This window comes from Drosophila arizonae, chromosome 3 (genome assembly GCF_054131065.1).
Source record: "Drosophila arizonae isolate 15081-1271.41 chromosome 3, UAZ_ARI_1.0, whole genome shotgun sequence".
NCBI lineage: Eukaryota > Metazoa > Arthropoda > Insecta > Diptera > Drosophilidae > Drosophila > Drosophila arizonae.
The window spans coordinates 22,447,501-22,463,405 of record NC_142923.1 but is presented as its reverse complement, the minus strand read 5'-3'; the positions used below and the strand labels follow the sequence as shown (position 1 = coordinate 22,463,405).

The 15,905-nt window shown below is 40.9% G+C and overlaps 1 protein-coding gene across 8 annotated transcripts in view; it reads left to right on the top strand.

The window, feature by feature from the left end:
* The window catches only part of lilli (AF4/FMR2 family member lilliputian), a 121,071-nt gene that overhangs the window by 100,400 nt on the left and 4,766 nt on the right, over nt 1-15,905 (top strand). For 2 of the 8 annotated variants that reach the window (XM_089463626.1, XM_089463625.1), the window contains exons 3-8: nt 5,604-6,498; nt 7,821-8,640; nt 9,652-10,103; nt 11,144-11,197; nt 11,277-14,546; nt 14,921-15,109. In XM_089463626.1, coding sequence (XP_089319752.1) covers nt 6,374-6,498; nt 7,821-8,640; nt 9,652-10,103; nt 11,144-11,197; nt 11,277-14,546; nt 14,921-15,109 — 4,910 coding nt within the window. In that variant the 5' untranslated portion in view covers nt 5,604-6,373. Of the gene's footprint in view, nt 1-5,603; nt 6,499-7,820; nt 8,641-8,696; nt 8,948-9,651; nt 10,104-11,143; nt 11,198-11,276; nt 14,547-14,920; nt 15,110-15,905 lie in introns of those variants that run through there. The other 6 variants (XM_089463627.1, XM_089463624.1, XM_089463623.1 and 3 more) reach the window with 5 other exon arrangements.

The window sequence follows — 15,905 nt, the reverse complement described above, 5'->3', positions numbered from 1 at the left end:
TTATTGAGAAATAATAATAACAAATAAATAAATAAAGAGTATTAAATACTTAAATTTTAACTTGAAATATATTTATTATTTTTATTATAATTTTTAAATTACATTTATTTTGTTACAAAATGTCTAGTATATTTATTTTAATTTTAACAATTTTTTTATAAAAAAAATTTTTAAGTTCATCATTTTGATAACTAAATTTGTTTCAATTTTGTATAGCCTAATTTTTTTATTTTTATTTTTTTATTAAATATTAAATATATTTATAATTATTTTTCTTCTTTTTTTGAAACTTCTAAAAAACATTATTTAATTACACATGCCTATAACAATTTTCTTTTTTAATAAAATATAAACCAAAATTAATTTAAAAATATATTTTATAAAAAAAAATATATAATTAAATATTTCATATCAATAATTAAATAACATTTTTTATTTATATATATATTTTTTTTAATTTAAAAATTATATATATATATTTTTTATCATTTTTAATAATTATATTAAATATGCCAAATTTTCTAAAAGATGTATTTGAATTCATATCTTTTTAATTTTAAGTATGTTATTATTATTTTTGTTATGTAATAATAATTTATTTTTATGTTACTTAAAATAACGCAGATTCCTTTAAGATGATCATATATAGTTTAGATGTAGGTATAATGATAACATAAAATATAGGTATATTCGAGAAGACTTTACTCATTGCACCTCTATATTACTTTATTCCTGTTTCTCCATACCTCTCTTTCGCTCAATCTCTAGTACTGCCCTTTGGCGGCTTTACGCGCCTGCTCGACCACCTTCTCTCCTTCTCTCCTTCCGCTCTGTCTGTGTCTCTATTGCCTGGTCTTACATAGTTGCCATTGGGGAGTTAAGTAGACTTTTGTGTTATAAATTAGGCGTGCCAATGTGCATGAAGTCGTCGTCCTCGTCGCCCTCTTCGCCCTCATTGTCGACATCGGCTTTTGCCTTTTGCCTTTTGGTTTTCTTTCACACGTCCTTTGCGCTAGCGCCTGAATGTGGGCTCTATCTCCCTCTCTCACTCTCTCTTTCTCTCTTTGCCCTACTGCTTACGGCTCGGTAGTTAGTCTAAATATGCATATGAATATGAAATTAGTCGCATGTGTTCAGTCCTCTATGTCCTGCCAGGTCCTTGTGTGTGGTTGTGTGAGCTGCCTGAATTGAATTGAATTGAATTTTGTATGCCTAGACAGCTTCTTCTTCTTCTTCTTCTTTGGCTGCTGCTGCCCCTTTTGCAATATATAAAAGAGAAAGGATTCTCATGCGTAATTTAATGTTTGTGCAAGTTGTTAAATGATTCATGACGTGCCTCAACGGAAACTATGCAAAAGAACGAAAAAAAAAATCCATCTCATTGTCAAATCAAGACTTGCATATTTCATGACGTAAAGCTTTACGTGAATTACGTAAAGATTTGATTTGAAGAAGTAAATTATATTTAGCAGAGAATGTTTTTGGATTGTATAGTTAAATAATTAACAAATTTTAGATGTGCATTTGAGGAATTATTTTATGAAAATTAAATAAATTCCTCCAGAGAAAAACATTTAATAAACTATTTAATAGGATTTAAGTAATTTAAGTTACTAAATATTGTTTGTTGACTTTGAATATAAGAAAATATTTTCCAAGGTTTATTTTATTATATAGTAAATAATAATATATTTGTTAAAGTATAAAAGGGATGTTTTTTTTTGTACTTTTATTATTTTTCTTATATTAGCTGAATTCTTATTGAAGTGAAAACAATTTATCAACACTTTCTATTGAATACATATGAACAGAATAATCTTTCAAAAGTATTTCCCATGTACATATGCCCCATTTGTGCTTTCTTGAACTTTTATGTATTAGCCAGAGTTTCTTTCCATTTACTTAGATTTAGATAGTTCGTTGTCTCAGAGTCATATCGCAGGAGTTATGTCAACAATATGCAGCCGTAAAGCAGGCGTCGACCCTTTCGTAGCTTAAAGAGTCAAGCTGAAAACTGATTTAAATGTTAATAGAATGGCAAACACTGTGAAAAAAACAACTAGGATAAAATAAAATTAAAGAAAATCGCACACATGGCGAATTTTCTTAAACTTGTTGCCAGAGTTTCTGCCTGCTTGGCGTGCGCGTGGGCGTGTTGCGGGAGGCGTAAGGAGAGTAGCGAGCTGTATTGGCAACGAGAGGCGCAACATATTTGCATAAAATTCATAACATATGCCCCAGTCGGGGCCGTACCCAGATGCGCCTGATATCAGACGAGTTACGAGAGTGAGAAAGGGAGAGGGAGAGATAGAAAGAGCGAGAGTGAGAGCGAGAAGGGAAGCTGTGCTTTCCCATAAGTAGGCAAAGGAGAGGTAAACAACTGCGCCACATCGTCATCATATTTACCGCTTCCACAGCCGCACCGTTGTTCTGTTATCCTGCGCCTGCCCCTGCCCCTGATCCATGCCCATGCCACTTCCTGAAAAATATAAGAAAAATCAAACGTAAATAAATAGACATGTGTGAGCGAACAGTAAGCTCCCAGTGTGGAGCAAATGGAGAACCCCTCGATTTTGGGTAGAAAACTCAAAAATTGAAAATGCTTTAGGCCACAAACAGTTCGCCAAGGCTTTTTCAATTTATATATGTACATATATAGAAGTGTGTGTACGTATATAAATATTTATATGTTCTTCAGTTCCGCAAACGTTACAAAGTAAATACGAACGAACATGTGCTTAAGCCTCGGCAACCTCTTGTAATCAATAAGAAGGTGGATTAATTTACACGGCATGAAAAGAGTTTTTGATATTTTCATGAAAATTTAGTGAAGGAAGTATTTTGCCATTGAGTTGCCTTTAAGAATTTATATCACATTGCAAAATATATTATTCCTAAATTTATAATTCTTGGTATACATATGTAGATGTATCCATACATATAACAATTCTCTGGTAGTGATATCGCATTGCTATAAAGGGAAATTCAATAGAAAATGCAAAAATTCTTGGATTTATTCTGGGTAGTCTCTCATTGCGATTCGCATGAAATGTCTCCTTTCTGTGGCATTTCTCTGCATCTATCTATCTCTCACTCTCTCACTCTCTCACTATTTCTTCTCGTATAAACCCTATTTTCAGCTAGCTCATTTGTCTCATTTTTTCTGTCTGTCTCTTTCCCTCTTACACATTCCCTATATATACATATATTTCTATCACTATCGCTCTCACCCTCATCTTCCCTTTTCTGTATTTCACTCATTCTCCTTCTCCCTCTTTCCATATATGTTTCCGTCTAACTAGAAATGTCTCTCTTTCTCTCTCTCTCTCACACACTCTCTCTCTCTCTCTCTCTTTCCATATATGTTTCCGTCTAACTAGAAATATCTCTCTCTCTCTCTCTCTCTATCACTCTTCCTCTCTCCCTCTCACTCTTTCCATATATGTTTCCGTCTAACTAGAAATATCTCTCTTTCTCTCTCTCTCTCTCTCTCTCTCTCTCTCTCTCTCTCTCTATCAGTCTCTCTCTCTCTCCCTTACGGTTTATATCCCCTTTATTTCCCTGTCTCACTCTGTCTTTCTCTTTAAATATCTGCTAGTTGTATTCACCTCCTACATAACTCTTCTTACCTCTTTCCGAAATACACATTGTCTCTCTTATTCACTTTTCCCTAACCACCCTATTTTCCACTTAAAACATCACTCAAGCGTACACGTACAATAAAAATTCTTATACAAGCAGCCAAACCTTGCATATTAAAATGAAATTTCGGTGACAGAGAAATAGTTTTGTTCATAAAAATGGAAAATGCTTTAATTATAATATCCAAAATTCCATTCCGCTCTCTAAGCTCCCTCACCCTACTCCCTGTTTAAATTAGGTTTGTAGGTCTCTGAGGTAATAGGAAACAAAGTGTCACATGTTTTTGAAATGTTATTTCCACCCGTTCCATTTCATTTAACTACAAAAACAGACGATAAAACTTTTGAAACCATAAGTTTATTTTTGCTTTTTGTTGTTGTGGTTTTTTTTTTTTTTTTTTACTAATCACGAGTTGATTAACTATTTGTAGCAGCTGAATAAAGTTTTGGGGAACACGTTTTCCCACTCTAAATTATTATTAATGTTTAATTACTCAAATGCTGAGCACAGCTGGTGGGATTCAGTGGAACAAATCAAAAGTTTTATATTGCATAGAAAATGTCGCCCTGTTGTCCAGCGCCTTGGCGTATGCAACAGAATTTTATTTATGAGAAAAAGTACATATATACAAAAAGTATATATACAATATGTATGTAGTATCTATGTGTACGGAATGAAAAACGTGTCAGTTAAATTAATTTTCTGGTCACAGGACATCAGACGCACAATGTTGACCCTTTTACAGTTGCCCAAAGAAATGGAGGAACAGATAGACAGAGAGAGAGAGCGAGAGAGAGAGAGAGAGGGAAAGTGGACAGGGAGAGTGAGAGAGAGGCCACAGAGAGCCACAAATCTGCTGTGTGTTTTTATGCTTTTGCTGCTTTTACAATTTATTTGTCTTATAAATTTTGTTAGCATCTCAACTGGAGCCAAAAACAGAGTCCAAATCCAGCTAGGACGAGCATTTAATTATTTTATTTCTCTGGCCATGCCTTATGGACACAGTGCGAACAAATAGTTTATGCGCACAAGAAAAATGAATGAAGAAGTCAGCCACAGACCAACAGGCAGACGGACAGCTGGACAGAGTTGAGCAAACGGCTTGACAAAGTTTTTGTTGTCCTTTAATTTATATTTTGTTGATGCCTGTGTGGCTTATGATGCGCTCTCTTTCGCACATATCGATAGAGGTTTGGCTTTAATGTGCGATTATTTAAACAAAAGCTGCAGTAATTGCTCTTAAATCTATTTTGTAATTCTAAGTTGATTTTTGGTTTCAGAAAATTAATATTACAAAATTAATATTAAATATTACAAAAATTGTTTCAAACTTGTCTTATTGCTGTCAAATTTGTTCTTTTACATGCACTTAAAGGCATAATAGCCCCAAAATGTATGCGAGCTCAATTTTTGAAGCTCCATTATCACTAATTGAATTCACTCTCTGTTGCTCTGCTCTCTCTTCGATGCATCAGCAGCTGCTGCATTAAAGCAGAGCTTAAGCTATTTTCTAAAAAACCGTTGCTTCTGCCTCCGTCTCGCTCGCTCTGCTGCTTAGTTTTTGGCAAACTAAGTGAATTTAAGCATTACACTTTCAGTCGCTAGTCTGACGCCATTTTGTTGTTGCTGTTGTTGCTAGTGGTTGAGCGAAGAGCGAAGAGTGAAGGCAAAGCAAAGCTCCATAATCCCTGCACGTGTGCATATGTGAGTGTGGGTGTGTGTGGCTGAGCGCGGGTAACAGCTCGCTCTTCTTCAATAATGGGAAGTAACGATGCATGCTCTATCCTTGTCTCTCGCGTGCTTGATATTCTCTGCTAATTTTAAGTGTGGGCTCCATCGTGAGCTGTTTGGATTGACTGTATTTGGCTAAGCATTAAATTGTCTATTTTGTCTATTTTTAGTTTGTAAGTTTGAAATTTGAATGCAGTTTTATTAATTTCAAATTATTATTCTCTTTGCAGGTACTACAACATTACATTTTGTCACACAAATTACACAGGCACACTTACACAACTTCACAGTACACAAGGCAATGTAAAGACTCACAGTTAATCAAAATAACAACAACAATAAATGAAATCGGCATTTAAACTGAAAAAGAAAAATACAATAACTACTCGCATAATTCGTACATGAAACGCAACGAACTAAACAGAAAACAAAAAGACGCTCGCAGTGCTTCCAAAACCTTAAATGGCCAGTGCCTAAAGAAAATAGAAAGAAAGAGAGAGCGAGAGAGAGATAGACACCCACAAACAGAGCAATAGCAGCAGCAAATGACAGCGAAAATGTTGCGGCCACACACAGCGGCAGCAACAACAAGCACAGCAACAAAGAGTAAACCAAACACAGCGCAAAAAGAAATTGAAGACAGCAACAACAAACAATACAAAGCGCCGCTACGCCGCTGCTGGCGACAGAGCAGCAGAATCACAACGATAACATAAGCGCGTCAAAGCAAAGAGAGCGTTTTTGGATGAGATAAAAAGAGCGAGAGAGCGAGCGACAAAGCGAGCGCGACAAACTTTTACAAACACTTTCTGTTTAGTCCAACACACACACGCACACGCACACACACTCACACGTAACGTTAATTTTTTTTCTTAATCGTTTTTCGTTCCCTTCGTACGTTTGCTTGTGTGTGTGGGTGTGTGTATATATATGTTTTGCTTGTATGTGTGCGCGTTGCCGGCAAAACTAATTAAAAAAATATTTATATTAAGCGCGCGTTATGGCACAACAGCAACAACAACAACACCAGCAGCAGCAACACCATCAGCAGCAGCAACAGCTGCAGTTGCAACAGCAACAACAACTACTGCAGTACAATAACAATTTGTACAACCTGAATTATAAGTAAGTTTTGAGAGTCATTGCGGTGCGCTGTGTAAATCCTCCTCCTTTCTCCTTTCTCCGTTCTCCCTTCTTCTTTCACTTCCCTTGCTTGTTTCAATGTGTTCCCTCTGTGTGGGTGTTTTAGCATGCGCCACGAACAAAAAATATGGCTTTGTTTTATTAACTAAAGCTCAAACCCAAAGCTTTTAAATGTCAAGGCAAATATTTAAATTAAACAACTGTCGCGTTACACACACACACACACGCACATATACACGCACACATACGCATATGCACACATACATCGTATACATGCTACCCATCCTCTCTGTGTTCCACAATCAAAGGCTTTGTTTACATGCTCATCAAACCGTGCTTGCGTGCATGTCAAACTGTTTACGCCTAATAGAGCTGAAAGCTTTTCTATCTCACTGCACGTGCAAAAAATATTCATGGGAATATTCAGTGGAAATATGTTAATTTGAATTTGAAATTTCATTTTCATTCATATTTTAGCTAATTTATATTGAAAAAAAAAAACGACTTAAATTGGAATAATACATTTTATATAAAATTGGAAAATTAAAAACGTAATATAAACATTTAAATAAATTAAAAGCCAATTCAAAGCTGGTTTTTGTATATGTATGTGAGTTTTTATATGTTTGCCATTATAATATACAAACTCAATAATTGTATTGACAATTTACGAAATTAAAGCTGCTTTATGTTACTCCAAGAATTATAAATCCATAAAAAACTGTTTAGAAAGTTGAACTTATTCAAAATGTGTATTATAAAATTGTCATATAAAATCATTGAGAAAAATCTCATGAAAAGAAATAATTAAATTAAAAAGAAAAAAATTGTAAATTGAAAAAAAAAAAAGAAAATCAAAAACCCTAACGCAAAATAATAATAATAATTTAATAAAGAATAAAAAAAATATCCTTACGAAAACAAAACATTTTCTTAGAAAACATAACGCTGCCAAAAACTAACAGAAATGCGCCGCAAGCACAATGCATGTCCAACTGTTTACATTAGCACCCACAGCGCAGCGCAGCGCATGTCAAACTGCTGTCAACTGCCGAGCCATGTTTGTTGTTGTCCCTCTCTCACTTCTTCCACTGCTACTACTACTACTACTTGTTGTCAATGTTGTTGTTGTTGTTCATGTTGTTGCCTGTCATGTTTGTTTGTTATTTATAATTGTGCAACCACTGTTGTTGTTGTTGTTGCTGATGTTGTTGTTGTTGTGTTTGTTTGTTGAGCAGGTCGAAATGCATTTACCTTTACCTTTAATTTCACATTCCACACACCCATTTTCCCTCTCTTTGCAGCATGGAGGATAACGAGCGGCGCAAAAGACGCGAACGCGAGAAATATGAACGCCAACAGGGCATACAGAGCGATGATCGTGAGACTAGTCTATTTGGTGAGCCGCGCCGCCTCAATCCCAGCGAGGGCGATGCGGAAATAACGGCCGCCCTTGGCGAATTCATCGATGCCCGGGACCATATGAACTCTTCCACGGTGGGAATCTACAGGCATGCCAGCACGAATGCCCCCAGTTCGCGTCTGCCGGCGCTCTCGTTCGGTGGCAGCTCGTTGGCCAACTCCTACTCATCGTCAACCGCCTCCGTGAACCCAGCTGCGTCATTAGCTTCCTCATCCGCCTCGGTGCCTGGCCAGCTGCCCACATCACAGCAGCAGCAGCAGCAACAGCAGCAGCAGCAGCAGCAACACTATCAACAGCAGCAGCGGGCGCCCACCTATCTGAAGCAGGCGGATAATAAGCCGCCCTACAATGGGCGTGGCGGCTATCCCGGGCAGCCCATGAAGAATGACATACCCTCGAGTAGCGGCATGGCGCCGCCACGTGGACCGCCCAGATCGTCATCATCTGCCAGCCAGAGCAACAGCAACAGCAACAGCATCAACTCGTCCAGCGCCACAAACAATGCCACATCGGGGGCGACGTCAGCGTCCATGTCCTCGCCCCTCGGCCCGCCCCTGTCCACGCAAATGCCGAATGGCCGCGAGAAATCGTTTCTGGGGCCGCCGGCGCCGGCGCTGCCCAACGGCGGACGATTTGTGCCGCCAGCGGCCAGCAGTAAGCGGCCAAGCAATAGCGTTGGACTGCAGCCACCGCCACCAGAGGTAAGTTATCGATTATTATATCGAAGTGAACAAAATGAAATGAGATTAGTTGGCCATGATTTTAGTGACTTGAAGTTGAATAAGATAATCGACAGCCTTAGAGAACAATTAAATTTTTTGATGTGTCTAAAAAGAAAAGAAATCAACACTGAAAAAGTATCGATAAATTATTGTAAAATATTCCGAAAATAATTATAATTCTTAATAAAAGTTAAAGTACATGGAAATATTTATCTGGCATTAGCTGAAATATATAGACATATAGCCAAGAATACGCCCAGACAAGTGAGCAGATATAGAGAAACAGGTATGTGGTCTATTTTTGAAAAACATAATGGGAAAGGTAGGAGAATCCGTAACGTCCAAAGAGTCGAAAAATATGATATGAGTAATAAAAGATATACCCAATATAGAGGATATATTCATAAAATTAATTTCAGAATGCTAGTGGGAATACCCACAATTTCCTATTATTTACCGAATATTTCACTATATTTAATAAAGGATATATAATTACAATTTCTCTTTAATCTCAAAACGATGGAGCAAACACCCATATTTGATATTCTATTTTGTTCCCATTATACTTCAATACATATTGAACCACTAAAGTAGTTTATAGCATACGTACGCTGTGTAAGGAAAATACTAGGATTATATATGTGAAACTGAGAAGGAAAAATCTTTATAGTGCTACATTCGAGATTCTTTCTAAAAATTAATTTTATTCTAAAAGATCCTTAGGCTCCCTGACATTTCTAAGATTTCGTAAGATTAGATTATTTTACATTTTATACAAATATGTATTCAACACTGAGAAATTATATATTATACCTAAATATCAGATCCTCTCCAGAGCTTTTCTAGCTTTATGAAAACCTTAAGAAAACTATAGCTGGATCTGGTTTAGATAATAAATTTGTGTTATACATAATATTTCATATTTATATATTTTTTGTATTACTAACAATCATTAATTCTGTTTCTTCTTTCTCCCTCCGTCCCCTGCAGAAGGATATTAGCAAAATAATCACCGAAATGACCAACAATTATCGCGTGACCCCGCTAACCTCAATTGCGGCCACGCCGCACGCTCCCATGTCCGAGAACTACAATCTGAATGGGCCCAATAAGTTTAAGTATGCATTTGATTCCATCGGCCCCCTCAACTCACCGCCGGCGGCGAGCGCCTCCTCGCTGATGACGCCGCTGCTGGCGCCCATTGCGCCGATCACCTCGCCCATAGCGCCGCTGCTGACGACGCCGCCGCAGGCCAGCCAACTGCCTTTGCCGCTGGCACCGCTGGCGGGTGCCACAACGGTGCCGCCTGCCCTGGGGGGCATGGCTGCTGTGGCGCCCATCCAGCAGCTGATGCCCACGCCTCCAAAGGCGTCGCCGACGCCGCCAGCGATAAAGCCGATGAAAACGGAAAAGAATCATTCGCTGGAGAAGCAGGACTCGTGGTAAGTGCGGAAGGGGAAGAAAGTAATTGATAATAGGGGGAAAATAGGGGTAGGGCTGCAGGGTGAAAGTAATTGAGAATGAATGTAATGTAATGTAATAGCAATAGAAGAAAAATTAATATGACGCCCGCCCGTAAAAGTCGAGAGAATAATGGGAAATATTTACCATCGTCGACAATTAATGGGACATATTTGGTAATATTCTTTTATGCTGTGTATTATTAAATGCCATACCGATTGTTTACCATTGATTTTCTAATAATTGGGAAATATATCTAGTATTTCCCATTATTTGTAATTGTTTTGAGTAGGTAAGATAGGTGCTACTTTAGGGAAACGTGAAGTCGATAATAGTGGTAGATATTGATGTTAGTATATGTAAATATAGGGTAAATTGATCAGTCATGGAAGGTTAATAAATGGAATGGGAAATTCTGATTTTAGTATATAAATATAGGGTAAATTGATGAGTAATAGGAAATTAATACAATAGAAGGTATGCCTAATGCTATAGAAAGGTTAGAAAATAATTTGTAATATTGCAAAATAGTGATTCAAATTATTTAATTAAATATACAAACTAATTATAAATTAGTGGTTAGTAGATTAAATCATTTAATTAATATCAGACCTTAATGGGAAATTATTAAAAAGCGATTAGAAGGCTGGGCTTGATTCGAAACGCGTAAATATGGCTATTAATATTTAATAACTGTTAAATAAAGGAAAGCAATTCAGAAAATGATAATGAAACAGTCGTAAATAGTGACTAATAATAATAATAATAATATGTATATAATAATAATAATGTATATAGATGAAATATGAATACGTTGAACATTAAAAAAATAATAATATAGACCATTATGATAAGAATGCAAAATATGATTGGTTTTAGTTGAATAAATGAGATAAGTGGATGATATTTAGGAATTGTAGTAATATCGGCAAATAATATATACCATTATAATATTATATATCATATATAATAATAGTTTATTCAGAGAAACTAATGCAAAAAATATTTGTTCAACTTTCAGCCTTGAGAACGATCTGGAACTATCCGAATCAGATGATGAGCGCAAAAAGGAAGGGTAAGTATAACAGTTTTACAAGCGCTGCTGGGATACCCTAATCTCACTCTCGCCCTCTCTTTCTCTCTCTCTCTCGCAGTCGATCGGCTGGCAATAGCAGCAACAGCTCCGAGTCCGACTCCAGCGAATCGGGCAGCGAGGCAAGCAGCAAAGGTGATACGCAGCAGCAGCAGCAACAGCAGCAGCAGCAGCAGCAGCTGTTGCTCCAACAACAACAGCAGCAACAGTTGCTGCTGCAACAGCAACAACAACGGCTCGCTGCCAGCGCCAATGGCAGCAAAAAGAAATACAGCCAAACGATAATTGCGAGTGGAGCGAATACAATCAGTGGGTTGCTCACGTCCAGTGGCTTGGGTGGTGCTGGTGCTGGCAGTGTTGCAGGTGGTGGTGCTGGTGCTGGTGGTGCCATCAATGCCACCAACAACACATGCGGCGGCGGCGGTGGCTCGAGCGGCTCCTGCATGGGCACCATGAGCAGCTCCAGCTCATCGAACAAGACGCCTTCGCCCACGGACAGCAATCGCTGGAATCTAAGTCGTTTCTTTCCCAAGCCAGCGAATCAGACGGCCGCCGAGAGTGTGTCGCCGGGTGTGGCCAATGCCATGGGCAATGTGAGCATGAAGGTGCCGGGCATCCTGCCAGGCGGTGCACAGATCATACCCGAGTCGATCGACGTGACCACGGCGATTGTGAAGAACGAGAAGCTGCACGACGAGCCGCGGCACGTGGGCGATGACGAGGACGACGAGGCGGATGAGCAGCATCGCCAACAACAGCAGCAGCAGCAACAGCAACAGCAGCAGCAGAGATATGGCCTGACTGTGACTGTAAAGAAGGAGCAACTGGAGCAGCAGCAACAGCAACAGTTGCTGCTGCAACAGCAACAGCAGCTGACCACAGAGCAGCTGGTGGGTGCCTTGCCAAAGAACCAAATCAAACGCGAGTCCCGATTGTCCGACTCCGGCAGCGCCAGCAGCGGCAGCGGCAGCGGCAGCAGCAGCTCCGACAGCGCCGGCGGCAGCAGCGAAGTGTTGCAGATGCCCGGCCCGGGCGAAACACTGCAAATACCTGGCGTACCTGCGGCGATAACGACGGTGCTGCGCGTGCCGCAAGCAATGCAGCACAAGGTGCAGCCGAATAGCGTCACATTGACGCCAATTGGGCCGCTGCCGGCGTCGCCGAAGCCGCGGCAAAAGAAGCCGCGCAAAAAGAAAATGTCGGCGGCAACAGCGCCGTTGGACTCCAGCGACGAGGACGAGCCCATGGCCAGCAGCAATAAGAAGCATGCGCTGGAGCTGGCAGCGACAGCCGCAGCAGCTGCTGCCGCGGTGGCGGTGCCGGTGGCTGCGGCGGCGGCGCCAGCAATTAAAAAGGGACGCGGCAGGCCACGCAAGCAGGCGCAGCAACAGCAACAGCAACAACTGCAGCAACAGCAGCAACAACTGCAGCAGAGCGGAAATCTGAGCAGCGCCTCGGCGAGCAGTTCGCAGGCCAAGGGACCAACGTTGACAGCAGCCAAGAAGCCGCTGGCCAAAGGCAGTGTCAGCAGCAGCAACAGCACGGCGCCGGCAACAGTTGCTGCGGGCACGCGCAAGCGTGAGCATAGCAGCAACAGCAGTTCCAATAGCAATACGCCCACCAAGAAGCCAACAGCAACGTTTGCCACGATGGCGGCGAAGCTCGATCGCGCCGATGCGCTGAGCAGCGATGACGATAGCAGCAGCAGCAGCAGTTGCAGCAGCACCAAGTCGAGCAGCAGCAGCGGCAGCGACAGTGAGACGCCAGCAGCGGCCGCGGCAGCAGCGTCGACAGCGGCAACTGCTGTGGCAACGTCTGCACAGAATCCCGCCAAGAAGCGCATTGTGAAAATCAATAAAGTGGGCGTGGCCGGTAACAGCAGCAGCAGCAAGGCGAAGCGGCGCTACAGCGTTGGCAGCAGCAGCAACAGCAGCAGCAGCAGCGAAACAGAAGAGCAGCAACAGCACAAGCAACAGCAATTGTTGCTGCTGCAGCAGCAGCAACAAAAGCAGCAATTGCAGCACCAGCAACAATTGCAGCTGCAGCAACAGCAGCAGCAGCAGCAACAATCGCTGCTGGGGCAAATTGGGGCCGAATCGCTGCCGCAGTCGGCGCAGCGTTTGAGCAGCAGCGATTGCAGCAGCAGCAGCAACAGCGACAGCAGCAGCAACAGCAGCGGCAGCAGCAGCAGCAGCAGCGACGAGGACGGCGAGCATCGCAGCGGCAAGCGCAAGAGTGATAAGAAGAAGATATGCACACTGACGCGCATCTTCAACCCCAAAGAGGGCGGGGCCAAGAAACAGGGTCAGGTTGTCATCATCGATCAATCCGAGGAACAGCAGCAGCAGCAACAACAGCAGCAGCAGCAGCAACAGCAGGCCAAAGAGCTTAAGCCGCGTGCCACGCCCACACAGCTGCTGGGCGCCACACTGGCATCGCCGGCAAGAACCACCACGCCCCACTTGACATCGCTGATGTGCAAAATCGATCTGAGCAAGCTGGCGCGAGTGCCGCCCGAGTGGTACCAGAATAGCTACAGACTGTACGCAGCTGATGGACAGCATCAGCCGCAGCACCACCACCAGCACCACTCGCAGCAGCACCACCACCAGCCAGAGAGACTGAAGGCGCAGCAGAACGGCCATCTCAGCAGTCGGTCCGCCGAGGGCGCTCGCACGCCCAAGGATCTGCAGCAGATCTACACGCCCAACGGGTATGTGGGTGGTGCAGCCGGGGGTGGTGGCGCGGCTAGCAAGCTGCTGGGCGGCGTCAAGCACGAGCATGGCGTTAAGCCCGAGCCGGAGCTGGAACCCGGCTACGAGGGCAAGTACAAACTGAACAGCGTTAAGCAGGAGTTCATGCTGAAGCAGGAGCTGCCCGCGCGTCGACGCAAACGCAGCTCCAGCTCCAGTTCGAGCCCCTACAAGGAGAAGAAGCGAAAAAAGGAGAAGGCCGAACAGCTCAGCAAGGAGCTGCTGCCCGTGCCGGTGCTGCTGCCTGCCAACAATCACGAGCGATTATCGCGCGACAAGCTCGAGTTGCTCATGCAGCAGCAGGAGAGCGCCGCCAATGGCAGTCCCAACAAGTTGCAGCAACAGCAGCAATCACGACTGTCACAATCACAGCAGCAACAGCAACAGCAGCAGCAACAGTCGCTGTCACAGTCCACAACTGCGGCAGCAACAGTTGCCGCCGCGCCCATCCAACTGCCAACCACCTGCAGCGAAGCGGTGCAAACGACGCCGCCACCAGCAGCGCCACAGCCAGAGCCGCGTCTCATCTATCGATCCCACTTTGACAAGGAGGAGGAGAACGAAAGCGACGATCTCAGGTGAGCAATGGGCATTGATATATTAATGGAATGGATTAACGAGCTGAGATTGATCCAGGTTCCCAGCTGGATATACCCCATTGCCTTACTCCTCTCTCTTAAACTAAAGCTCAATTAGATTAGCAAATCTGTCGCTCTCTAGAGAGGCATTGATCACGATCATCGGCTGTACTTTACTCTCTCAGAGAGAGTGATCTATCCCCGATCATCGGTCTGGGTATTTCCCAGCTGGACATACTGCATAGCCGTACTATTTTTTCCTAGAGAAATTGATCTAGCAATGATAGTCAGTCTCAGTCCCAGTCGGTCATACTCCTACCTCTCCCACTCACATTAGTTCTCAGTTTTTATTTAACCCGTCTTTCTCTTTATAGAAAAAACGACTTTCTGCTGCAGGAGGCGATCAGGCGGAAACGTGCCGCCGATTCGGAACGTGATTCGTTCAGTCAGATGACGCTTTACCTCGAGGCGATTGTCTACTTCCTGCTGACCGCCGATGCCATGGAGCGCTGCAACATGGAGGCCACCTGGACCATGTACAAGGACACCCTGTCGCTAATTAAGTGAGTAAAGTGTGATGCACATCTATAGTTATTATAATAAAATTGCTAAAAGAAACAAAAAATCTTTAAAATTTTATTTCCTAATAGCGGTGAATGTTTCTTTAGAAAATTATGATTTATTTGCAGGTATTAAATGAAAAGGAATATAGCTTAAAGAGCATAAGACCAACTCTTTTCAGTTTATTTTATATAAAAGTCTAAGACCTAAAATATTATTAAATTAGCTTCACTCACGTGAAATGCAAATTGTTAGTGTTATTTAGATTGAAGTTCGATTGCATAATATAAATATTAATGATTAAAAAAATTGATAAAATAATCATATATAGGATGAAATATTTTCAAACAATTTTTAAGTAAATTAAAAAATGAGATTTAAATTTAGAAAAATATTATATTATGTTTAAAACTTGAGATTTAAAATAGAGACAAATATATTATATTTTTCAAATGAAAATTCAAAATTTTAATATAATATATTAAGGATTCATTCTAAAATTAAATTTTCTTAATCATAATTTACAATAATTCATTATTAGAAATATTAAAATTTGATGATTTAAATTTTAAATATACGACATCAGTCAAAGAATATAGATACATATATTTTCAAGAATTTTTGATATTTTTGCCAAAAAAATTGTATATAGGAAAATTATTTTATTTTATTTTATTACAACAATTTTAATTTAAAAACATTACATAGTTTAATTATATATGATTATTTTAAATATTAAATATTTTAAGTACTAAATCTAAATATTTATAAAATCTAAATCTAGATTATTTAATAAAA